This window comes from Lissotriton helveticus, chromosome 1_2, assembly GCF_964261635.1.
Source record: "Lissotriton helveticus chromosome 1_2, aLisHel1.1, whole genome shotgun sequence".
Lineage (NCBI taxonomy): Eukaryota > Metazoa > Chordata > Amphibia > Caudata > Salamandridae > Lissotriton > Lissotriton helveticus.
This window is the reverse complement of record NC_136058.1, coordinates 458022501-458047812: the sequence shown is the minus strand read 5'-3', so window position 1 is coordinate 458047812 and position 25312 is coordinate 458022501. Positions and strand designations below refer to the sequence as shown.

The following is a 25312-nucleotide window of genomic DNA, read 5'->3' as shown; positions in this document are numbered from 1 at the left end:
ACATCAGAATACTCACAAGACGAAGAGTCAATGGGGTCACCCAGAAGCAAAGCATGCGAAGAATAATGCAGAAGTGAGTTTTGAGTGTTTTCTCGAATATATATGCAAGTTAGTTATAATCCCGAAACGCATTTTCAGTAGAACAAAAAGGCAGCAGCCAATGACTCACCTTAAATCCTGTTCTACGGACAGAGTCAGACACGACATCACTGCGGTAAAACTCCAGGCTGAAAAGGCGAGCAAGTGAACAGAAGATAAGAGTTCAAACTTCAAACTACTCTCACTTTCGGTTTGCAACCAATGACAGCAGCCAGGATGATGTTAACCCTTTAGGAAATGGGTATTTTTATTTGCGAGAGAGCATGTAGGCAACGTTTCTTGGCGCTACACTAAACCACAACGCAGCTCAAATATAATGGCATGCTAATGCAGGCAGGGGAAAGAGAATACGAATTAAAGAGGCGCGTTTCAAACTTCAGCTCGTTCCAAACATGGAGATGATGTTTTCAGGGGCTTAGTCTGGTCAGTAAGATTTGGGGGAACAATGCAGTGTAAATCTCACAACAGACATACATATTGCACGTGCATTCACATCGGATCTCTTTACATGAGCTCCAGTTGCATTGCAGTCGGACACTTTCATTTTATTTCTAGTCACGGGGAGATGAATAGATTTGCCCAGGATCACACGATGATGCGCGTCCGTGCTCAGACTCGCACCCGGTACCCCAGCTTCAAAGTCGGCCGCTCTGGCCCTTGATCCGGTTTTGGGATGTGGCCTGACGGCCAGAGGTATTGGCCTTGGAGCTGGGTTCGAGTCTGGGCAGGGACGCTCGTCGTCCTGTGATCCTGGGCGCATCCCTTCAGGCCCCGGGTCCGCCTGCGATGCTCCTCCGGTGAACGCAGTGCAGACATGCCAACATTTTAGGACAGGCACGTGGGAGATTTAAAATAGAAGCCCAGAAGTGGCCCTGTACTCCGGACACGGGTCGAATGCTCTCTGCCCCCATGGGCTACTTACCGGGGGCTTCCAAGCACCAATTCGAGATTCCCCGCTCCTCGCCTGTGTCACAGGGTCCTGGCCAGTGAACTCATCGGAGCCCGAAGCCATGTAGACCGGCTTGAAGCAGCAGCCGCCGAGCTTCCTTCCAGCACCTTCCTGGCCCCGCTGCACTCTGCTGGCTGAGATCGGGTGAGGCAGCTACGGAGTGGTGTACGAGGCGCAGGCCCACCGCTCTGGGGCCCGGGTGGCAGTGAAACGCATCCGTTGTGACGCACCCGAGAACAGCATGGGGAGAGAAGCGGAATGCCCAGGTAGGCATTGAGGCAGCTATCTGGGGCGGCAGTGGACACAGAAATGGGCGAGACATGCAGGTCAATCATTTTTATATACCGACACCCCCGTACTCTGAAATCAATGCTGCCTGACTCCAAAATGGCGCCTGCGGAGGACATAATGCCTCCTGATAACTCCGGACCATCTCAAAAGCCAGTCCCTCACCAAGGAATCCTTTCCTATGCTGCGTCCCCCCTCGGACTCTGTTCCATGGAATCCTGCTCAATGTGTTCTTCTTCTGGATTTTGACTTTCCTGACTCTTGTGCTTCCTGCCTGAGATGGTCTCCGGACCCACCATTTTGTCTGACCTTTGTTCCCTTCCTTCTTCCATCAGGACTCCTCCTGATGACCCTTGATCATTTTTTCTCCTTTTTCCCTTTTACATTATGTAAATTATCCAAGCCTAATTGCTGTTAAAGTGTAATCCTTTGTGAATTTACTATTTGTAGATATAAAACTCTAATCGTATATGTAGTACTTTTGTACTCGCTACCATTCTCAGGTGATTTTAGAGTCTTATCTGTTTGTATCTCTTCCTTGAGTGACTTTTAACTTGTACATTTGCAATTCTTTCCTGTTTGTATCTCTTATGTAACTCATGTAATCCAAAGTCCTCATGTAACGCACCTGGTTCTTTTGTGAAGCCTCTGAAAATCCGGGTAATGAGAGAAAATCGCATTAAATAAAAAAATAAAACGATGTTCTGAGCATTTACTGTGACATGTTTGTAAGAGGCACCGGTGTGCACTTCCGGCTGCCTCGCGCATGCGCAGAGACGTGTTGCGTCACATGCGCAGGGCATGGACTCTGACATATTTCCGGTGTGTACTTCCGGCTGCTTGGCGCATGCGCAGACCCGAGCTCCCCCGGAAGCAGCGTCCAGCGTTCTGCCCTTGTGGGTTTCGTGCGCGCGGCCGCACCCGTTGCCTCAGTGACAGCGAAACCTGTGGGGCGCATGCGCAGTGGCTCCTAAACGTCTTTCCACCCATTAGTGGGTTGTGCGTCTGCGCAGTGGCTCACACATCTTCCGTCGCTGTGCTTGCTATGGTGCACATGCGCAGTAGGCGTGCCTCTCCTCCGTACATTAGGCGCCTGCGCAGTGGCCCCATGTCTTCCCCCTCCGTGCCTGGTCGGCTGCGCATGCGCAGTAGCTCCTAAACGTCCTTCGTTTTACGTGCCTGGTCGGGTGCGCATGCGCAGTAGGCGTGACTCGCCTCCGTACATTAGGCGCCTGCGCATTGGCCTTCCGCCTTCGTGCCTGGTCGGGCGCGCATGCGCAGTAGCGCTGACCTTTCAGGGCCCAACAGACAACCGGAGCCGCCGGTGCACCGGGCCTCGACCTCTGACCCGGCCCCCCCCCCCGGACGAGAGCGGGTGAGCCCCCCCCCCCCCCCCCGCTCAGCGGGGGTCTATTCTCTTCCCCCCCCCCTCATAGTGGGATGAACCAACCGCGGGGGGGGGGGGCTCAAAGTGACGTCATTTTCCTGTTATTTATCGTGAATCTTTTGGGAAATTTTCGTTTCAAATAAAACCTGAATGTGAGGCGGGGAAATAAATAAATATAAAGAGACGCACCCGAGAGAAACCAAAGCCGGCCGCATGGACCAGACAGCGCTGATTTGTTTATTGATCCTTATAAATGGACAATAATCAATGAGTCATAATAGTTTAATTTATATATAAATACAACACTGGTTGGAGTGGATTATAAGTAGGGCTCCTGGTCTTATGGTATTTAATGTTTTGGCCATTTCCGTCTGTATTTATCCAGATTTATTTTGTGTTTTGCCTGTAAATGAAGTAATGTGTTGCTGCTGTAAGGCTCGTGTTGGTGCGAGCTTTAGAATGGATTGTGTATTGTAAGTTCCAGTGAGGCTGAGTCAGTTAGAGACTGGCTGAAGATCTGTGCAGTTCTGCTCCTGGCACTACCTGTTCTTTTTATCAAATATCTTAATAAAGATACTTAAGTAATCCGGCTAATTGATTACTTAACAGTAGGGCTCCCGGTTTTCCGTTTAAACAGATTTTTACATATAAATACAGACGGAAAACAAGTTTTCCTTTGTCTGTATTTATATGTAAAAACGGATAAATACTAGCACATTTTACAGCGCTGCCGTTCTCCAGCAGAGTTTCAAAATAGCATGGTATGGTGATTGCTCACAGAGTAATTCTTCCAGCGCGATGCAGGGGCTCTAGAAGGGGTGAAAAACAACAAAGACTCGTTGGCGAGTGAATGGTCTTTTATAGACCTGTGAAGTGCTCGGGTGCAGACCTGTGAAGTGCTCGGTGCGGCTGGCAGCACTAAAACTGTCAGTGTGTGTGCCTAGAGAGGCTGTCCCAGCTCGGACTCACACACACAATGTGGTGGGAGGAGAGAGAGGGGGGGGTCTGAAATATATGATAAAATACATCCATGGATTGAGGAAATTGCTTACAGAAGTTTCTGTTTAACTTTAAGGTCACATGCTTGACTCCTTGTAGGGCCAACTCAGCCTTCCTTCCTTACTTTCGATGTTGATAACTTTAAGTACAAAAATGCCAGCCTTGATGAAAGTCATACCAGAGCTTCTGAAAACTTTGTAACTTGATGACAGTCTTCAGAAGGGCAGCGGCCTCACCTGCCAGTGTTTTGCTATTAACACGTCTTTATCTGTCCAAGGGATATCTGCACTTCCTTGGAGCACCCCCGGGTCCCCGCCTGCTTAAAGTGAGCAAATTCAACCATGGTGTGCAGAGGAGGGCTAGGTTTGTGGGGATAAGAGAGCGCCCACAGACTAAACAACCATCTTAGGCGTATCGCCTGACTCACAGCCACAACCAGCATGTTTATAAGACATATAATAACCGTAAAAAAAAATCATTATACAGACTAAAACTTTCTAAAACTGACAAACACCAGAATACAGTCTGCAATAAAATCCTCAAAAGCAGAGAAGGTCTAAAATCGAATGGTAGCAGAAAATGATAGAATTCGTGCCATGTAGATAAAACATAACATATAAGTTATATTTGGGACATTCTGCGGATGCTAAAGTTTTCAGATTAATGTATTGACCAATAACAAACGAGTGTATGTGTGCATTGTCAATTTAAATAAATGTGGAAAAATACTAGCTGCAGCAACATCTTTTACTTATGGGAAAAATAAATATGGATAAATACAGATAAAATGTACAAAAAATAAATATGATAAATACAGACGAAATGGCAAAAAAAATAATTCCATAAAACCGGAAGCCCTAATTATAAGTAAACCGAACCAATGTTAGACCTGTATACATTATCATTTTACTATATTATTTCTTGTCCGTCCTCTTTTCAGAATAATGCCATCTAATCAGGCTTGCATCGTCCCAAAAGTTAGTGAGATATATTACAGGCCAAGAGAAACAAATGTCGATGTTTTGGCCCGTCTTGAGCGATGAGGGAAATTTCTACCTCCGCATGCGGGTCTTCATCAGGGCATAGAGACAATCTAGACACAGTAAAAAGTACAATTAAAGCCTATCTCCCTGGTATATTCATAGGGCCAAAACTGAAAAATACTGAAAACCCTCACCGTGGTTGTAGACTGGACAATCCATAACAATATGTTGTCCGTGTTGATTGGATTAAATCCCATTCACAGAAAAACGTAAGAGTGGTCTGCAACATTGAGTGTATCTTAATAAGAAACCACCATCTTATTGGAAATTAACCAAACTGTATACATTGACAAAAAGGCATCATTGAAAACTTATCCCAACACGGGTGATTGGGCCCCCTAAAGTGCTTCCAAAAATTACTCCACAATTTATTGAAGAAACTTCCAGGTAAGATCGTTTGCATGCCAATACGCGTACACCTTGCCAGAGAGATCTAAACAAATTAATAAAATTAAATTGTCCCTTAGCATGTAGTGTGTGAAAACTGAAATATGGGTATCATGATGAAATGGGGAAGTTTACCTGAATGCAAGCCCGAGCAAATGAGGGGCCATATCCTTCATTATGTGGAAAGGAAACTGATCCTCTCCGTGGGGGCCATGGTGGGTGTGGGGGGGGCAGAAAGCCCAACACCGTATTTATCTGAAAATGAGTGCAAACAACAAATGTCTCAATACCAAGGGTAGTGACCCAGACTGAAGTAATTGAATGGGTCGGAGAAGCCTTGCATATCTTACCTTCCTTAATGCCGTGCCTGTAAATGAGAACAAATACCTCCCATCCGCGTGGGAGACGAGCCGGAAAGGAGGATATGGGCCCTCCGGGGTAAATAGTAAGGGGTAGCGTGCACGTGTAGGTGGATAGCGCCTTGAGACCCTACGGGTGAGTAGTGCGCTCTATAAATGTCTTGATTGATTGATTGATTGATTAGCAAAGCGAGGCCACCGTGAACTGGCACCAGCATACTGTTGGAAAAAAGGCTGCATGCTATCCATGTTTGTGGAAATGATAGAAAAGCACAACATGATTAGCACGCACGGCAAAGATCAGGTGACACATGGGTGACTAAATCACCCACACAAGTGGAGAAACATTGTTTAACACGTGCCTTCTGTCTAGTTATCTGTTGTTAAGAGATATCTAAAAGGGTAGAAAATGACTACAAAGAACTGCAAAACACGGTCCCATCCAGGTAATTGAATCCCCTAGTTTAGGACAGAAGCACTGTTTAAAAAACATGCCAAGTTCATAGATGACGTGTATACGCTCAGAAGGATAAGACTAGTGGAGGATAGCATAATAAATAAGAAAAAATGAAAGGAACATAAGGAGACGGGTAATTCAACAAAAAAATCACATATAAATAAATGTTCACAGTTTGTTGTAACAAACCAAACAGTATTGCATTTAGACAACTGTTGACACAGATGATTACATTTATAAGGACAAAACTCACAATATTTACAATATACGAGACAGAATGTCTGCAGCCACAAGAGTAAAAAATACTTCACAGATCTGCACCAGGACTTATATTGAGCCCGTTGCGTAACTAGTTTGCATCTTGGTATGTCACGAGGTTACAGTATAGTACAGTAATCGGAATATTGCTCAGCCAGTATTAAGGGGGGCCCCTTGTCGTGCAATCTCCTCATATTCATGTAATCCCCTCGACACTGTATCAAAAACATGGATCCATTTGCATTCCTGTATGGTTAGGGTGTTCCCAAAGCTGCCACTCCTGGGACTGAGACTGACCGCCTCCATGACCCACCATTGGGGACTGTCAGCTTGATGTCCAAATGAGGGGTACTGTTCAACTGGGCCCCCCCCCTGAACTTTACACCTTATTCTACTGCAGTGTTGCAGTATGCGGGTTTTTATCCTTTCTGTGGTCTGACCAATGTACATTAAATCACACGGGCATGTTCTATCATAAACCACTCCCCTTGTATTGCAGTTCGTATGCTCCCTTAGGGCATGCGTGCGATTCTTATGGGTGGAACTCTTGATCTCTTTAGTCGTGGGACATGCTTTGCATCTCCCGCGTTTGAAATGGCGTTTGGCAGGTGGTATCTGCCGTAGAGCGCTGTAATCCTCTGCGCCTAGGGTCCGATTCTGATGCGGGTTGGAAAGCTTCCCAACCGAATCGGTTTGGAAACAGTTTCCAACACACTCGGATCGGGAGAGTTCGACCGACGGAGTACGATGCATCTGGATGCTTCCAGATCCGATTTGGTTGGACTCACATTGACTTCAATGGGAGCGTATGTTCCTAACCGACATCAGTCGGTAAGACATGTTCCGACCCGATTTGGAAGGAGCATCAGAATCAGGCTATTAGAGTTGCAGGACAGACCAACCCTCAGTATTCACCAAGAGCTCGGGATTAAAACCCCTCCTGAGACCATCATTGCACAACCATTGCTTGGGGGGGATCCTGTGACAGCCCATTTGAATTTTACACATGGGGCAGGTTCAACATATTTGGGGTGTTTACCGTTTTCGTAATTATAGTGTTTTTTGTGCATTCGCCCACCCTCATATCCGTCCCGGAGAAAGTAACATCAATCATTATTTAAAATTAAAAAAATATATATATTATGGAAATAGTTTTGCAAACACTGCGATTTTAGTCTTCTGTAAGTATTTATTTCTAATGCCAACTTTGAAAGTGTTTTAAGTTGTGCCTGAGGGATGATATTTATTGGCAATTAAAGTAGTGTTTCCTGGCCAGGAAGCATGCTGCCTGCGGATGGATTCTTAGGTAGGCCGTGCATTGTGTTGAAGTTCCTGCACTCCTTCACAGATCTCTGGCTTCGGAATAGTGACTTGTATATTTACAGTGCTAGAACGTCCCTGCCTGTGAGAGACAGCACTTTGAATATGAAAGCCAATAGTTTATAGAAGCAATTCAACAACATATAAAATAAGCTACACAAATTATAGGACGGGCTGTAGAGAGTATAAGATCAGTCGAGCATAATTTGCAAAAAGAGAGAACGTGTAGATGCTTACCATGCTATCAGATGTTACATTTTTAGTAACCACAATCATACCGTAGCTAGTGTTAACCTTTTTTTTGGTTTCCATGAAAATACTGCATTAAAGAAGTACTGGTAACACCCTCACAGTAATCTTAAAAAGAATTACTCTTTATCACCATGAACCTCCAGGTTTGTTGCGACCTCGGGTGGTCTGCTCCTTTGCCCGCACTCATCTAGTGCATCTCGGTGATGCCAGCACAATTGGAACAGCCTGACAGGGATCACACATCTCAGCTATAAAAGTCCTGCTTGTTTGGTGCTGGGTGACAGGAGTTGCCGGGCAGCAAGGATCCCGTAGCGAGTGTCCACATGCCAGTTTGTGGATCGTGTTCACAACCCCACCCAGCCATATCAGCATGCTACGATTCTTTGCTGCCAGCACACAAGCAAACTGACCCAGGAGTTACAAATTAGCCATGGCGGCTCTGGGCCATTTCTTACATTGATGGCCCCTTTTGAGAAGCTAGTAACCCCTGTGCTTCTTCGAACAGTTCTTTTATCGTGGTGCTCCATTTTACATCACCAACTCTCACCCCAACGGCCTCCTCAAATGGTGCGATGTTTGGGTGACATTCGTTCTGTGGACTCCTGAAGCTTGCATAAAGCACAAGCCCAAAACCCATCAGCCTATAGCTTCCAGGATCAACGTCTAATGAAAAGAACAAACGCAGAATTCAAATGTTTTGATAGACCAATGTCATAGTCAGTTTGATGCACTGTAGTCGTTCACCGTATTAGCAGGTCTTTTGTAATTAGGCGCTCCTACCTGGAGACTGTTGTTATGTGGTCACTATTAATAAGGGGTTATCGTTCGCCATTGCGGATACACTGTCTAACTTGATACTTCTGCTTTTCCATAATCTTTGTGTTGTTCTAAAAGTACCAGTAACCTTTATAAGATAAGTTGGTAAGCTTTTGTAATGTTGTTTATCAGTTGTTGCTTTGTCGCCTTCTTATAAAATATGCAAGCCAAACTTGAAATAAGTAAATTTTGTTGTGAGATTAGCTATTGTTGCCTGTGATTTATTTTATTGCAGCACATCAATGCCTCTATTATAAATCAAAGAAATTGAGGGGTTAGGCCCTAAGGGACGAGGACTAGGCAGGGCCGTATATATATGAAAAAAGAAAAATTGCCTGAACCACAACTTATTTGAAAGCATTCACAACTTTTGCTTAATGGCCAAACACATTTCTTTTTGTTTGTACCGGTATTCTATTTATACCTTTCACTTTACACATTTAGATTTTCATTAGATTATTCCTGTATGAAAAGGGAAATTGTCCACTCTTTTGTACATTTCATATATGAACATTTCAGACAAAACAATTAAGAAAAAAAACATTGTAAATCCACATACCTATTGTTAGAAATGGGATCTCTGGTTTGCTAAGGCTTGGGCCAAAGCCAGGCAGAGACCACCACTCTAGTCAGGGCAAGGGAGTTACACAACAAAGATAACCCCTGCTCACCCCCTTGGTAGCTTGGCACGAGCAGTCAGGCTTATCCCGGGGGCCATGTGTAAAGCATTTGCGCATGCACACAACAGCAACAACATCCCTGGCACACCACAAAAAGGAATTCCACACAAGGTTATATAAAAAATAGCCTCTATATTTTCAAAACACATTAGAATAGTAAACACATACTGTACACTGTGCCAACGGCACTGGGCAATATTTACAAGGTAATATGTGCACCTGACAGGGCCACATGGACCACTGTCAGAACCATCACAAAGCGAACTTGGTAAAAGTAAAATAGATAACTTGGTAAAAGTAAAATAGATCATAAAACGTACAACCAGTAAACACTGGTAATCACTGTTCTTTGCATCAGTCTGTGACATAAACTACATTATGCACAGTATCACACAAGTCTAAATACATTAGACCCTAACCACCGAAGTATAAATCACATTAGGGGCATAAATCACACAGAGAAACATAATCTCACTAGCATAGACCACGTTAAGAAAAAACAACCCCATAGCCATAAACCATATTTAGAGGTATCAAACAAGGTGCGTAAAACATACTACACAATACATTTCCTAGCACCGAAAGCATAGTTAGCACACAAATCACATTAGGGCCTGGCGCCCTATAAATGTAACAATCCCCCTGGCCAACTTGCCATCTCAAAATAGGGGTTAAATGCCCTATGTCCACAGAGTCAGGGCTACTGCCTAGGCAGCGAAGGTCAAGGGTGCGCCACTGCGCAAACCTAAACGTTGCAGCTGGCACTAAGTGCTGGTCAGCTGTGCAGGTAAAGATGGGGGGCGAAGGAGTGCGTCTCACTCCTTGATTCAAAGAACATGTACCCTAGAAAGAAAGACCTAAACGGTGCAGCTACCCACTACTTGCTGGCCAGCTGTGGAGTAGAAATGCGGCATGGGCTTTCACTGGCCCTTAGGAATAAATGCGCCACACGTTGGAGCCCTCTAGTCTCTGAAATCAACTAGGCCCCAGGGAGCACACTGGCTCTTTAAATAATTAGGCCCCTCAAGGGAAAGAACTTGCCCCTGAACAATAAAGCATGGGCCCCTCAGGACCCCACTGGGCCCTTTAAGTAAATATGCCTCAGGCGGTGGAGCCACTCGGCCTCGGGAAACAACTGGGGGGTCTGGAACTGCCCCCGGGCCACTCTGGCCCTCAAAGTAACAAAATGCCCAATCGTTGGAGCGGCCCGCTGACAGACGGGGCTGCTCTGACGCGGTGCCTCGCACTGGCACCGCCAACATAATCTGCTCCCTCGTGGAGCAGAAGCGAAATGTGGCTAAGTCCCCTGCCCAGCCCTTACTCACCGGGGAGCTCCCCCCCTAAAAACATTTTTAGGGGGGGAGCGCCATTCTTTTCTACCACACTTACACTGCTTTCACTTGTACCTGAAAAGGTGCAAATCTTTCTTTCGCATATGTTTTATCCAAGGTTATGTTCTGGATTTTCTTTTAATCATAAACTTGGACCCTCCTGAGGCTCAGCCGGGAGTAGGAAAATTGTTATTTTGCACCTATTTTAACCTTTGCTTGTATTTCTTTTTAAAAGTCACTCACCCTGCCCTCTGACGCTGATCACCGCGTGCAGGCACCCCCTCTCAGCGGAGCTAGCGCTGGAGCGTCGGCTGCCATTTCCCGCGCAGAGCAGAGGGACACGCCCCTTTTAGGCCACGCCCCCTGCCACCATCCCAGCCCTATAAACATGTGTTTGTACCGGAAGCGCAGTGGACGAGCGCAGCGGGCGCGCCGATTGCGCGCCAAAGGCGCGCTTAAGTCAAGCTCATCTGCGCTCGTCCGCGATCACGACGCGGCCGGGGCCGGCCCCCCTGCCCGATTCACCAGCGATACTACCGTAACATACACTCGGACTGAGTTGATTTCCCTGAGACTTTCCCCATGTTTGATCTGCCCCTGGCCTACCCCTGACGCTCGGAGCCCTGCCTTTGTATGTAAAGTCTGCCATTTTTTCCTTCCTCCCCTCGATCTTACATACAGTCCGGCTCTCGCTCTGAATTCCGCCCCCACTTGTGGAGCCTGCCCTTCTTTTACCCTCAGAGCTGCGTTGATTAACTGCAGATCATTGAGTAAACACGCCATTGACATCTGGCAGTCCCTTCGGGACAACAATTGGGATCTGCTTTTCTTAACAGAAACTTGGCTGAACGATACCACGAACCCCATCATCACCCTCGCCCTTCCAGAGGGTTACAGTATCGTCTGTGCCAATAGACCCAAAGGTAAACAGGGGGGTGGCGTTGCCCTAATCCATAAATCCAAATGGACGGCTACCTTCCCTTTATATGACCCACTTGATTGTATAGAAGGTCTACCTTTCAGTGTTCAAATCTCCCCGTCTACCTCCTGCTCGGGAATACTTGTCTACCGCCCCCCCCATTCCAACACCTCCCATCTGCCGGCTTTGGCGGACTATATTATCCAGCTTAGCACACGCTATGCCAATTTCACTGCTTTAGGGGACTTCAATCTCCACGCAAATGAGGAATCTTGTTCGCACAGCCAAAATGTTATCTCCACGCTGGCGGCTTGCAATCTAGTGGAAAAAATAGCCTTACCCACGCACAAAGCGGGACATACACTAGATCTGATCTGTTCCAACCTACCAAGTATTCTGGCAGCCTCCCCCATCCCGGTCATTTGGTCGGATCATTTCCTCATCCCTTTTGAGATAGGTATTTTCTGTTCCACTAGACCCACTATCACTCCTAAAGCATCAGGCAGAAACTGGAGCTGCATCACTCCAGAAACGCTCCAGGAATACTTAAAAAATTCCCAACCCATCCCGTCGTCTGACCCAGACAGTGGTATTGACCATCTGGACGCCTGGATCAGGCAAGCCCTAGAGGCTTTGGCCCCACTTAAACCTATCAAAACCTACAGGGCTACACCATCTGCACCTTGGTATTCCAACGAGCTTCGTCAGAAAAAGGCCTCGTGCAAATCTCTCGAACGCTTCTGGAGGCAGAACTATTCCCTGGATAGTAAAACCATCTATAAGACAGCCCTCAAAGAATACCGCAGAATGATTGAGGAGCACAAAAGGGACTTTCTGGCCTCTAGAATTAAACATGCTAATAACGGCGCCAGAGAGATTTTCAGCATAGTTAGATCCTTTACGGACCCCAACGCGCTGACTCGGATTCAGCCTGCCTCCCAGTCTTTGTGCGACAAACTGTCGCAATTCTTTGAGGAAAAAATCAAGACCATCTATTCCTCCTTCCCAATCTCCAACAGAGATGGTCCAAAAGAGGAATCCACCTCTTATATGCTACAGTCCCCCACTCTGATAGAATTTGCAGTCATTTCCCAAGCCGACACCATGGCAGAACTACTCAAATGTAAGTCTGGTTCGCCTAATGACCCTTGGCCAGCCAAACAATACAAGAAACTGGCTCCCCTGCTCAATCCCTACTTGAACCACATCTGGAACGAATCCCTGAGAATTGGCTGCTTTCCCGCCAAATGAAAACACGCTTCCCTGATCCCCATTCTGAAAAAAACCAATTTGGACCCTGATAACCCCAGTAACTACAGGCCTGTTTCTCTCCTGCCTGCCCCAGCTAAGATCCTGGAAAAACTGGTACACTCCCAGCTGGCGAATTACATCGAATCCAATGGGCTCCTACATGACTCCCAGCACGGCTTTCGGTCGGGCCACAGCACGGAGTCAGCCCTTGTTGAAATGGCTGACACTGTGAGATGGTCGCTGGACCGGGGGTCGAGGGCGGTGTTAGTGCTGCTGGATCTTTCAGCGGCATTTGACACCGTCTCTCATAAGATCTTGCTGAGAAGGCTGGGGGACCTAGGTATAGGCGTAATGGTTCTGAAGTGGCTCTCTTCTTACCTATGTGACCGCACACAGCAGGTATATACCTCTCCATATACCTCCTCTGCTAGACCACTCAAATGGGGAGTTCCTCAGGGCTCATCCCTGAGCCCGCTTTTGTTCAATGTTTATTTCACCCTCCTGGCTAAACTGATTGCGCAAACTGGGATTAAATCCACCTATGCTGACGACATTCAGTTACTTTTTACCTTTGAGACCCCCTCCGCCTCTGCCTTTGATCCGCTGAAATCCTGTCTTAGAGACATCTCCAGTTGGATGGACTCCAACTCCCTCCGACTCAATGCAGAAAAGACGGAGATCCTGTTTTTTAACTCACCATCCCCTTTGGATCCCAATCTGTGGTGGCCAGATGACTTGAGCCAAGCCCCCACGCCCAAAGACTCGGTGAGAAACTTGGGAGTGCGTTGGGACAATCATCTTAGTTTTAATGCTCAGGTCCAAACAGTAGCAGCATCTTGTTTTGCAAAGATCAAGACGATCAACCGGCTTATCAACTATCTGCCGGCAGACTGCCGTAAGACTGTGGTACAAGCATTGATAACACATCACCTTGACTACGCCAACGCATTATATCTTGGTATCACAGCAGGCCTTTGCCATAAATTACAGACTGTCCAAAATGCTGCCGCTCGGCTGGTGGAGAGAATCCCAGCTAGACATCACATCGCTCCTCACCTCCGAAAACTGCATTGGCTACCTATTGCCAAGAGATGTGTATTTAAGGCCATGACTCTGGCTTTTCGCGCTTCTAAGGGCAATGGCTCGGCCCACTTGAAAAGCACTCTGAGGCCGTATGTCGAGGCCAGGACATTACTTTCTAACTCCCTACTTCTCCCGGAAACCCCAAGATTCAAACGTACCTGTGCCGGAGGGAAAACATTAGAGGTTTGCGCCACTCAGTGTTGGAACAAGCTTCCGGTTACTTTACGTGCCTGTCAAACTGAAGCGGCATTTCGAAAGTCACTAAAGACCCACCTTTTCTCCATATAATGTTCTCCTCTTTTCCTACCTTCACTGTTCCCAGATTTACCAGCGCCGGGACGCCCCGTTGGGGCAGCTGTGCGCTTTATAAAACACACAAATAAATAAATTCTCTGTTAACAAACAGAAAGTTGTATCAGTGATATTCATATAGGACCGTCCTACTTTTAAGTATTGTTTATTGTTTAGCTGTATCCTACCTTCTCTGGTCGCTAGTTGAACGTAATTGTTCAGTCATATATTCAATTAGCCTTATTTAAGGAACGATGTTGTCTTTGCTCATCTGGTTCTCTAGAGTATTTTTGACCCAGCGTATTTATTTATCTATGGAGGAAAGGGCTTTATAATATTAAGATCTCCTTCGCAACAATATTTCACAGTCTTAATGTTAAACTAAATTGAGCGCGTACCTCGCGTCTTGTTTTGAGAACGGTGTCCACTTCGCTCAACGTTCTTTTTATCGACCGGGAAAGAGCTTTGTTTATTAAATCTTCCCTTGCAACAATGTTTCACAAGCTTACGGTTAAGAGAAAGTGAAGCGCGTACCTCGTTAAGCCTTGTTCACGAGTCGCGCTGCTTCTGATTTTGCATTTAGGGTCTTATACTCGGGATTCCTACAAAAGCGAAAGGGCATTACTGTAGGCTAATCGCATAAATTGAAACAGCAACTTTAATTCGCCTTGTTTCAAATCTCGTCCTTACCTCGATATCTATTGCGCTTGGGCTGCACTTCGTGTCGAACTAACGGATACCATAATTCGTGGCAGACATTTTTAAGGAGGGGCTTCGCTTATTATAGCTTCTTCGTGAATTCTGGGACATGTGGTCTGATTGCTAGTAGCGAATCAAACAAGCCAAAGATGGTGCATTCTGGGACATGGAGTTAATTCACTTACTCAGGCTCTGTCATATTGATTATACAAGACATTATACTCAGTCTATTGCGGCAATCTATACTAAATATGCCACCTCTGAGAATTCATTATATTCTTGTTAGCTCTGTCATATTATTTAATCCAGTTAAGGCGCTATTGAACTTCAGGATTAAATACGCCTCCTTCTGAAGTAGTGCTTTTTCAATATCCAATGGGCGTTTCGCTGCATTAATGATAGCTAAAATTGTCCATTTAAAGTAATTTTTCCCATGTGATATCTCAATAAAATGTTCTACCATTGGGGCAGTAGCGACCTTCTTTTTAATTCTCGATCTGTGCTGCGTAATCCTAGTATTGGCTTGTTGATTTGTCTTCCCTATGTACGCTTTCATACAGGGGCATTGCGTACACTACATTTCTGGTTTTACAATTAGTAAACCAGAGAGTTTCCATTTTACACCATTGTGATTGAATTCTACACCTTCTCTTGTATTGTTGCAGGCCACACCTATGATGGCCTTCAACTGGTTTTAAATTCCATTGAGATAGCAAGTCACTTTTAGGTTTCGGTAATGAAATGTCCGCGCGCACAATTTGTTGGCCTATACTTTGATTCTTTTTCGTAGCAAATATTGGTTTAGGGAAACGACATTCAAGATCCTCAAGCAGGTGCCAATTTTTGAGTATAATTTGCCTGAATTTGTTAGTATCAGGTCCAAACGTTGTCACACATACTAGTTGATCAAGTTATTTTTTTCTCTTTCACCCGGAGAAGACTTTCTCGTGGTGTAAACCTAGCTCTTTTCGTAGAGTGCTTCAACAGCTTTTTAGGGTAACCCCTTTAAATCATTCCTTTACAAAAGTTTGACGCATGCTCTTCAAATTCTCTGGTGTCAGTACAATTCCTCCTAATTCTAAGGAGTTGCCCATAGGTGAGGTTTTCCTTCAAACTCCTGGGATGGGCACTCCAATGATGCAAGATTGTGTTTTTATCTGTCTCTTTCTTATAGAGAGATGTTTTTAGCTGATTTCCTGCACAAGTAATCTCAACATCTAACAAGGTCATTTTAGTTTTACTACTCTGGATGGAGAACTTGATGTCCTCATGTCAGGCATTAAGCCATTCATGGAACGTCATCAACTCTATCTGGCTCCCCTGCCACAAGAGCCAGATATCATCAATGTATCTTGGCCATTGTTTTATTTTGTCTCTAAAAGGGTTGTTATTTTCAACAAATCTTTTCTCATACTGAGCCATATAGAGAACTGCCATTTTTGGAGCATAAGGACATCCCTAAGCGGTGCCCTTCACTTGTATAAAGTATTGATCATCAAATCTAAAATAGTTCTGTTTGAGGGCAATCTCTGCAGGTTGTAAAATGAATGTTGTGGAACTCTATGGGATCGTTCTCTGCTCTCTGGATACAATTCCATCACCTCTAACGCCGCATCCTGAGGAATCTGCGTATAAAGCGATGTAACGTCAAGTGTTACCATCATTTGGGTCTCTTCATCAAAAGATGTTCTTTCTACCTTCATGAGGAAATCTGTAGTGTCTCTTAAATATGACTGGACCTCTTTCAAAAACGGTTTTAGGAAGAAGTCCACATATTTTGAAATGGGTTCCAAAATTGAATCACACTCTGAGAAGATCGGTCTACCCGGGGATACCTCAAGATTTTTATGGATCTTGGGCAAAAAATATGAAATAGGCGTTCTAGGGAATTTTTTCAATAAAAAATCATATTCCTTAGTACCCAGGAATTCTCTTTCAATGCCCAATTGCAGGATTTTGGAAATTGTATCCTGTATAGACTGTACTGGGTCTTCTTTGACTTGTCGATACCAGGTTTTGTTGTTGACCTGGGTTCGTCCTTTGTTTAGATACATATCACGGGGCCAGATCATCACTGCCCCACCCTTATCGGCCTGTTTAATGATCACTGAAGCGTCTGATCTCAAACTTTGGATCCCTGCTTATTTATTTATTTATTTATTTTGTGCATTTATATGGCGCAACAGCTACCCAGAGGGTTTCCCGGCGCTTGTTGTTAAGAACTAATGTTCCTTTGAACATACTTCTTAGTTTTTTCTAATCTGTTGATGGATGACAGTATTGCTTGCTCAAACGCGAATATTTGTTTTGGAATGTTTTGAGTAGGAACACATTTTGATTTATTCCTAAATCCAGTCACTTCCTTATTTGTAGTTGGTTCAGGATTAGCAAAAAAGGCTTTCAGTCTGATTTTTGTACAAAACTCAATTGCTTCTAATTTGAGCTTTGTATAATCTGTTTGTTTATACGGGACAAATTTCAGCCCCAAGTTTAGGACAGTTTCCTCATCTCTCGAGAGTTTTTTGGGGACAAATTGACTACAATGGATGTTTCTACGATTTGTAGAAGCGATTCCTGGTTCTCCTTTCCCATGGTGGTTTGAACCTTGCTTTTTGTTGCTGGCCCTTGTCTAAAAAAGACACCTGTTTTGGGGAATTATTTCCTCTGGATTCTGATCCTGAGGATTCAGAAGATGATGTATCTGAGAAAGTCGAGAACCGATTCTTTGATCTTCCCTGGTAAGTGATGAGAGCTTTTCGAGATTAAATAAAGTATAATAATCTCCTTTCAAAAAGGGGTACACTTGCTCTATATTAAATGATTTTGAATCTTTTTCAAATTTGGTACTCTTATTGTTAATAGTATTGTCCTTGAAGACTTAAATGTCCTTTTCGATTTTTCCGAGAAGAGCCTTTCCTTCTTTAACAGATTGATTAGTTTTAACAGCCTGTGTAAGTTCTTCAAGTTCTTCCAATTATTTTTTACATATCCTCTGGGCCATTTCTATCGTATGGACCATAAGGTCTCGGCTACACTTTGTGTTAATAAAACTAAACCCTTTCTTGTATTCGGCGTCCTCTATGAATATCACCGGGACATTTTTCACCTGGAGACCCTAAGGGATGGTTCCTGCTTTTAAACGCTCCCTATCCTCTCTCTCTTTTATTTCCTTCATTTCTTAATTTTTCATCTCCAGCGCTTTCGCATAGATATTTTTGCTCTGTTCTTTTTCTGCTAAAGCTTGCTCTCTTCTCACTCGTTCACACGCTTCTTTCTCCTAAATTCATACACAGTCAAACATATCTTGTCTACTTCTGCACTTAAACAAACATTGTTCCACATACTGAATTTTTCTAAGATCAAATAACCCATTTATAGGCCATCGCAACTCAGGATCCTTGCTGGTATACTTATTCCATAGTGCACTATACCTTATAGAAGAAATATAGTTTTTAATGTACATATCCCTATTTGGTGTCCCCTCGGGGTAGCCGTCTGATTTTGTTCTAGATCCATATTGGTACCTTCAAGAAAGCAACATATTATACGAAGTGTGCTTGAAACAGGCATGCCAAAAATATTATAGCATATACAATATTATTCTCAAAGTGACACTTAACACAATATGTGCCGTTCAAGACTTCAAAATTTAGAGAAATATCTCTTCATTACCTGCCTATATAAATTGTAATTTATATATATCCAAACAAATCCAAGATTTTAGCCCAACAAAAAAGAAGTGTCTCATCAGACGACCTTACCGAGCAAAAGTCTCCTTCCCCGAACTGCCAAGTTCTGAATCGTCCAAATGGTCTACACGACGAACGTCAGATGGGGTCTCAGTTGAAGACCGGCACCACCTGGAGGGTCAAATCGGGAAAATCAGAAAAGCACCTCGGCCGGCTAAGACACGGGTCTCCTCATGCAGTGACCATCTGTAGCAAGATTCTAATCCTCCGTAAGGACCACTCCGTCGGGAATCAGAGTCGCCGATTAGCCCCACGTGACGGGTGCCAATTTGTAGAAGTAGACCCCACCAAGGCCTACCGGTGCTAGGGGTTCGCCCTTCTTTACGCACCAGTCCTCAGACCAATGAATAGAGATTGGCACTGAAGCTGGAATATCAAAACAACAGTTTATTAAACCTCATGAGTGGAACTACATCTATACAAAACCCTCAGGCAGTGTATGAGGTAGCACAAGGAGCACATACACTGGGGGTCTTTTATACCCACTTTGTTGCTGAGCAAGCACAAAGGTTCAAAAGGAGGTGGTACAAGTATACACAAGAATAGCTGTTCACATATATGGACTAACAGAAAATACTTAGTCAACAAAGTAGGAAGAGCAATGAAGTTGTTGACATCAGTTGAAACAGCCTGACATTTACAGACTAAGACAATTTCATGAGCAGCTACAGACTATTCTGAGCATGCACAGTGCTGCAGGAGCTAAGTATAGATAGTTATTCTAGTAAAGCACAAGGGTAGGCAACAGCGAAGACGGAAGGAGCACATGGCAAGCACATGGTCAATCAAAATGGCTGCCAAAAACAAAATGGCTTTAGCTCATGCTAACAGCGATCTCTGCCAAACTTCCAAACTGTGTTGTTGTGTATGGTCATAAATGCTTCACACACTGCCTCTGAGATAGGCCTGAATGCTCGTGCTACGTTACCACAGGGTTGAGCAGGGGTTTTCAAAGGGTGTAGCTCCCTTACTCATACTTAGGAAGAAGGATTTGGACATTGGCGCCAGCCGCTGCCAACTAGAGATCCCCATTTCTAACACCCCTGCTACCTTATATTATAAAGACACGTATCGAAATTCAAACGGGGATGCCAATGCAGGGTCTGGTCATGACACGTGAATGGAAGTTTACTCAATGCCCTGTAGGCATCGTGGCTACCCTCTGACAGGTAAAATGGCCTGTTCAGCTGGTGACCTCTAAGAACATGGCACGCTGCCACCACTTCTCACTGTACGCAGCCAGGGACACAGACCGTAGTCTTTGCCCCACCAACAGTGTGCTTTTAGTGTCTGTCAATGCCCCCAGAGCCAGGCTTTGGGTCTTACGGTCAATTTTGGGCCTAGTCATGCAATTCGCACACAGTAAATAAAATCAGGATACCAGAGTCCCTTGCAGTTCCTTCTCTCAAGGCAAGGGTGCACGGGCTTTGGCCAAGGTGGGGGATAGGGTGACCAAGCAGGGCTCAGCCAGTCTATATTGTTGTCTTCCCCTAAAACAATTGACCTCTGATATTTACATTTATTTATTTTAGCCTTCATTTGTAAAATCACAATATACTGCAGCAGAACTTTGCGCTGTATGAGGGTCCTGCCAATCAGGTCAAAGTGGGTGGATTTGTAATATAATGTACACAAATAAAATGAAGAGTAAATGAAAGTTAAACTATTCTGTATCAAGTGGTCAATTGCTTAGTGTTATAATTTCTCATGTCTTGGTCTCAAACTGGAGGGTCGCTAATTTGAATCCTGGTTGGTGCACTAGGGAATAGAGACTTGTATATTCACAGTGCTAGAACATCCCTGCCTGTGAGAGACAGCACTTTGAATATGAAAGCCAATAGTTTAAAGAAACAATTAACCAACATATAAAATAAGCTAAACAAATTATAGGATGGGCTGTAGAGAGTATAAGATCAATCAAGCATAATTTGCAAAAAGGGAGAAAGTGTAAATGCTTACCATGCTCTCAGATTTGACATTTTTAGTAACCCCAATCATACTGTAGCTAGTGTTAACCTTTTTACTGCATTTCATAAGTACTCATAACACCCTCACCGTAATCGTAAAAAGAATTACTCTTTATCACCATGAACCTCCAGGTTTGTTGCGCCCTCGGGTGGTCTGCTCCATTGCCCGCACTCATCTAGTGCAGCTCGATGATGCCAGCACAATTGGAACAGCCTGACAGGGAGCACACATCTAAGCTATAAAAGTCCTGCTTGTTTGGTGCTGGGTGACAGGAGCTGCCGGGCAGCAAGGATCCCATAGCGAGTGTCCACATGCCAGTTTGTGGATCGTGTTCGCAACCCCACCCAACCAAATCAGCGTGCTACCATTCTTTGCCACCACCACACAAGCAAACTGACCCAGGAGTTACAAATTAGCCATGGCGGCTCCGGGCCATTTCTTACATTTATTTATTTAGTGTTTTATAGAGCGCGAACCAGACCCGTGACGGTATCGGAGCGCTTTACAGTAGTATCAGGTGGGATAACAGGACAAAAAGGGGGGGAGAGTAGAAAGGATAGGGAACACATAGAAAGATACACTACGTGGCAAGACAAACAATCATAATATCAGACTACCTATTGGGATAGGAACAAAATGATTCAATAAGCTAGAAAAGCAGTCTCAGCACCCTGGAAGATTGTTTTGAAGAGCAGGGTGGGTAACAAAAAGAGAGAGGGCCAGGGATAATGCCGTAACGATAGGTAAAGTCAGGTTACGGAGGAGAATGTAACGTGAGCATTAGGAGAGGAATTTGCCCATTAGGAAAGTTTGGTCACCTTTTTGAAGTGAGCTAGAGACGGTATTCTTCTGATTGAGGTACTGGGTTTTTCAGAACCGGTACTGATCCGGTAACCCAGCGGTGCCAGGGTACACCCAAAGACCTCGGGTACTTTCCTGATTCAGACCACAGGAACTCAGAGTCTTCTAGGTGAAGTCAAAGATCGATTTATTGGCTGCAACCAAGGTAACAAGCGTCCTAGAAGTACAACAAACAGGAAGTATGTTCTCAGGAGACTGCCGCAATTCATGAAGTCAGGCTTCTCTTTTTATGCAAAATAATAAGCTTCAGGCAAACATTCCTAGATTTTCAGGATACTGTTCACATATCTCGAACACAAATAAGTAACAGAGTTATGATGACAAGCTCACATTTTCGGTTGTCCAACCCATAATAAATTACTCGGCAAGGTCCGGCTTCCATCAGATATCAGTGTTCCCCCAATAAAACGAGCACCTTCCCATCATAAAACACGTAAGAGAAAAAGAGTGGGGCCAGGTGTGGGCAAGATTCGGCAGGGTGTGTGTGTGATGAAAGGGTTTTATGGCCGGTTGCGCCTAGATGCTATCTCGACCGGCCACTGGGAGAGGAACTGACCAAATGGGTTTGGCCTGGGGCGATGGTTCCAACTTGCCCAGGTCACAGGAAAGTCAATCAAGGAGTACGTGCCCTTTTGATATTGAATTAAGCCTATGTAAAGGGCAACACACAAAATGGCTGCCGCACACAAAATGGAAGCCACGGGTTCGAGGTATAGATGACGATTTCGGAGTGAAATCATCACTCGAATGCGACGAAAATGCTTGTACATAATGTACTCGCCATTCTCGGTCTTTTGATACCAAACTCGTCGTGATACGACGAAGTTTTATTCTCGAGTCCAGAATGGCTACACGAGTTCGGATTTTCAGTACTACAAACCCTCCTTTTGCCCTTACATAGGCAATTTAACCTAATCTCATGCTAATCAGAGTCCAGGTCGATATTCCTAAAGTCATTGAGATGTTGCTGTAACATCATCCTAGTACTTAGCTTGTCTCTAGATACAGGTTTCCTTACACATGATGTGACACAGGGGCCACATATTGCAGGAGCACACTGCACACACAGACAGAACAGGAAAAGGATGGCTAAGACCATCCCAATGACAATCAGAATTTTCCATCCCCAGCCGGATATCAGTTCCCAGAACCACCCCATTAATGACCAATCTCCTTTATCCACATGAATAGACTCGGAAATCTTATGCAGTTTGGAGATGGCCTGGTACACTGTTGGAGCGTTATCTGGGATGAAAACGCAGCAGCTAGATTGGATCAATCTGCATACCCCACCTCGGTCTGCAAGTATGACATCTAAAGCAACCCTGTTCTGAAGGGTCATAAGACGATCCGACTGGAGCTCAGCAGTCAAGTTACTAAGGGCACCAGCAGTTTCAATCACGGTGGACTCAACTACCCTTGTCAATTGCCTTATGTTCCTGCTGTTTACCATGGGTCCCCAGAACGGCAGAAAACCTCTTGCAAAGTCCCCAAATTCTTGACCTGCAGTGTCTTCTTTACTCAAGACACCTCTAACTACCCTTGTCCTGTGGTAATCTGCCGCTTCTGTGTAGGTGGGAGGCAACAGGAACGAAACAAAACATGAGCCCGAGAAGTCAGGGGGCAACCATGTATAGGCTCTTATCATGACAGATGAAATAAGTACCCTAAGCTGCTAGAAACGCAGGGGAAGTCTGAGACCCAAAAACATACGTTTCTGTACAGACACTTTCCCTAACTGAGCTCTGGGATTCTTGCCAATACCTTGCAGACACAGGTTGCCCTGATGGGGTACAATCCAGATCGGGGAAGACCTCTTCGCTTGCTGTTTCTCACTTAAAGTAGCTCCATATCCAGTCACGTTCCAACCTACATATGCAAGTATCTCATCATCAGGAGTATCTTCATAAGAAATTACTTCCTTAATCATGTCAACTATACCTTTGACTAGGGCGCTAGTCTTGAGGTTGTCTTTTACAGAACGTAGGGGTTGGACTTCTCGTGCATATATGAACATTGTTCTGTATGCCCACACAGAGCCATTATGACTGAAAGGCAGGACTAGATAAGGGATACCTTTGTCCGTAGTGTGAGGCATAAGGCCACAAACCCAACAGTTAGTTGTGTTCATTACTAGCTTGTGCTGGTGCAGGAGCTAAACGAAGGAGTTATTAATGAACTCTAATCTTCTATTGGATTCATGGTCAGGACGAGAGTGGAAAGAATGAGATGAAACAGTAGGAGGAGGAGGTGTAGGGGATGTAGTTGGTGCGAATGTTACACGAAAGGAGAATAAAACATATCCTATTAAAAATATCATCACACTGAATATCATAAAAATGCACAATATTAAAAAACTTTTCTTTGTCATCACTCTACATAATTTGTGTTCAGAGTTCGTTTGTTTGGCAGGTCTCTCCATTTCAGAAAACTCCATCCTCTCTAGAGTGCTGCCCGCAGTGGGAGGTTGATTCTGCTAAGGGATGCTTCTGTCAGTCCAGGGCAACTCCCTTAGACCAACCAGAACTACCGACCTACGTCGTCAGCTTCACCCCAAAGACTTTTAGGCAACCGCGGCCTTAGCAGCGGAACCCGGATGGCGGTTCAAAAAAACAAAAATAAGCAAGTTTCTTCTAATGGGAGAGCTGCGCTTTTAAAAATAGTACTTGGAGGGAAAAAGAAAAATATTTGTTTATTTGTCCATAGGTCTTGGTCTCAAATTATATCGTTTTCGTCCAGGTACTGTGTGATCCTGAAACAAGAGTTCAGGCTCCAAAGTGTTCAATCGCTTTGACGGTGGCACAGCTTCTTGCAGAATGTTCTCGTTTTCACGTTCAGAGTTAGTTCCTTTCACTCGTGCATCACTGAAAGGCAGGAATTTTGGCACGGTGTTAGTCTCTGAGTCAGCGACACCTTCCTGGACCCACTGGTCATACGGCAGAGGAAGAGGGATCCTTTTACAGTGGACCCCGTGGATCCAGTGCTTCCTCCCCTCCACTCGGACCGCTGATCTTGTGGAGAGAAGGACGAGGTGCGGTCCGGTCAACCTGGGCTGGTCGTTTTTCGTCCTCTGAAAATTCCTCACGAGGACCCAGGATCCAGGGCTGATGGCGTGGCCTGGAGTTTCAGAGACCGGAGGCAGGGTGTCGTTGACCTGTTGATGCAAAACACGCAATTTAGCAGTCAATTCATACAGGTAATCAAGTAAAACAGGGTGTTCTAGTTCGCTAAACTTTTTGGGCCTAGGCACTCCCCATATGTTGGCCGGGCGGCCAAAGACTATTTCATAGGGGCTAAGTTTCACTCGCGAATGCACAGTCATTCTGGTGGATAGGAGTGCTAAGGGTAGAGCATCAGGCCATTTAAGACCTGTGCTCGCTTGGATTTTGGCTAGTTTTAACTTAAGAGTGCCGTTGTAACATTCTACTAATCCAGCTGATTGGGGGTGATTTGCAGCGTGGAACATCTGCCGAATACCTAGCCCTTCGCATACATTCTTCATCACGCGACCCACAAATTCACTCCCGTTATCACTCCAGATCATTCTAGGCATTCCGTATCTAGGGAAGAACTCTTTTACAAGGGCTTTCGCTATGGACAAGGCAGTATTGTCTTTTAGGGGATATGCTTCTACCCATTTTGAAAAGGCACAAACAACAACGAGTACGTACTTTAAGTTGTTGCACCTCTCCATGTGGATGAAATCTGGCTGCAAAACCTCGAACGGATACGTAGGAGGCGCAAAATGACCAGCTGGAGTTGGGGTTCCCCTACCAGGGTTGTGTTGCAGACACACCATGCAATTCTTGACAACATTCTCTGCACACTTGGGAATTCCTGAATTATGCCATACTGGAGCCAACAAC

General features: G+C 44.9%; 1 protein-coding gene across 1 annotated transcript in view; it reads left to right on the top strand.

Annotated features, from left to right (window-relative positions):
* Nucleotides 1–25312, top strand: part of LOC144805738 (uncharacterized) — a 148152-nt gene that overhangs the window by 98898 nt on the left and 23942 nt on the right. Inside the window, 1 exon segment of the mRNA XM_078672228.1 lies at nt 11786–12667. Coding sequence (XP_078528354.1) covers nt 11786–12667 — 882 coding nt within the window.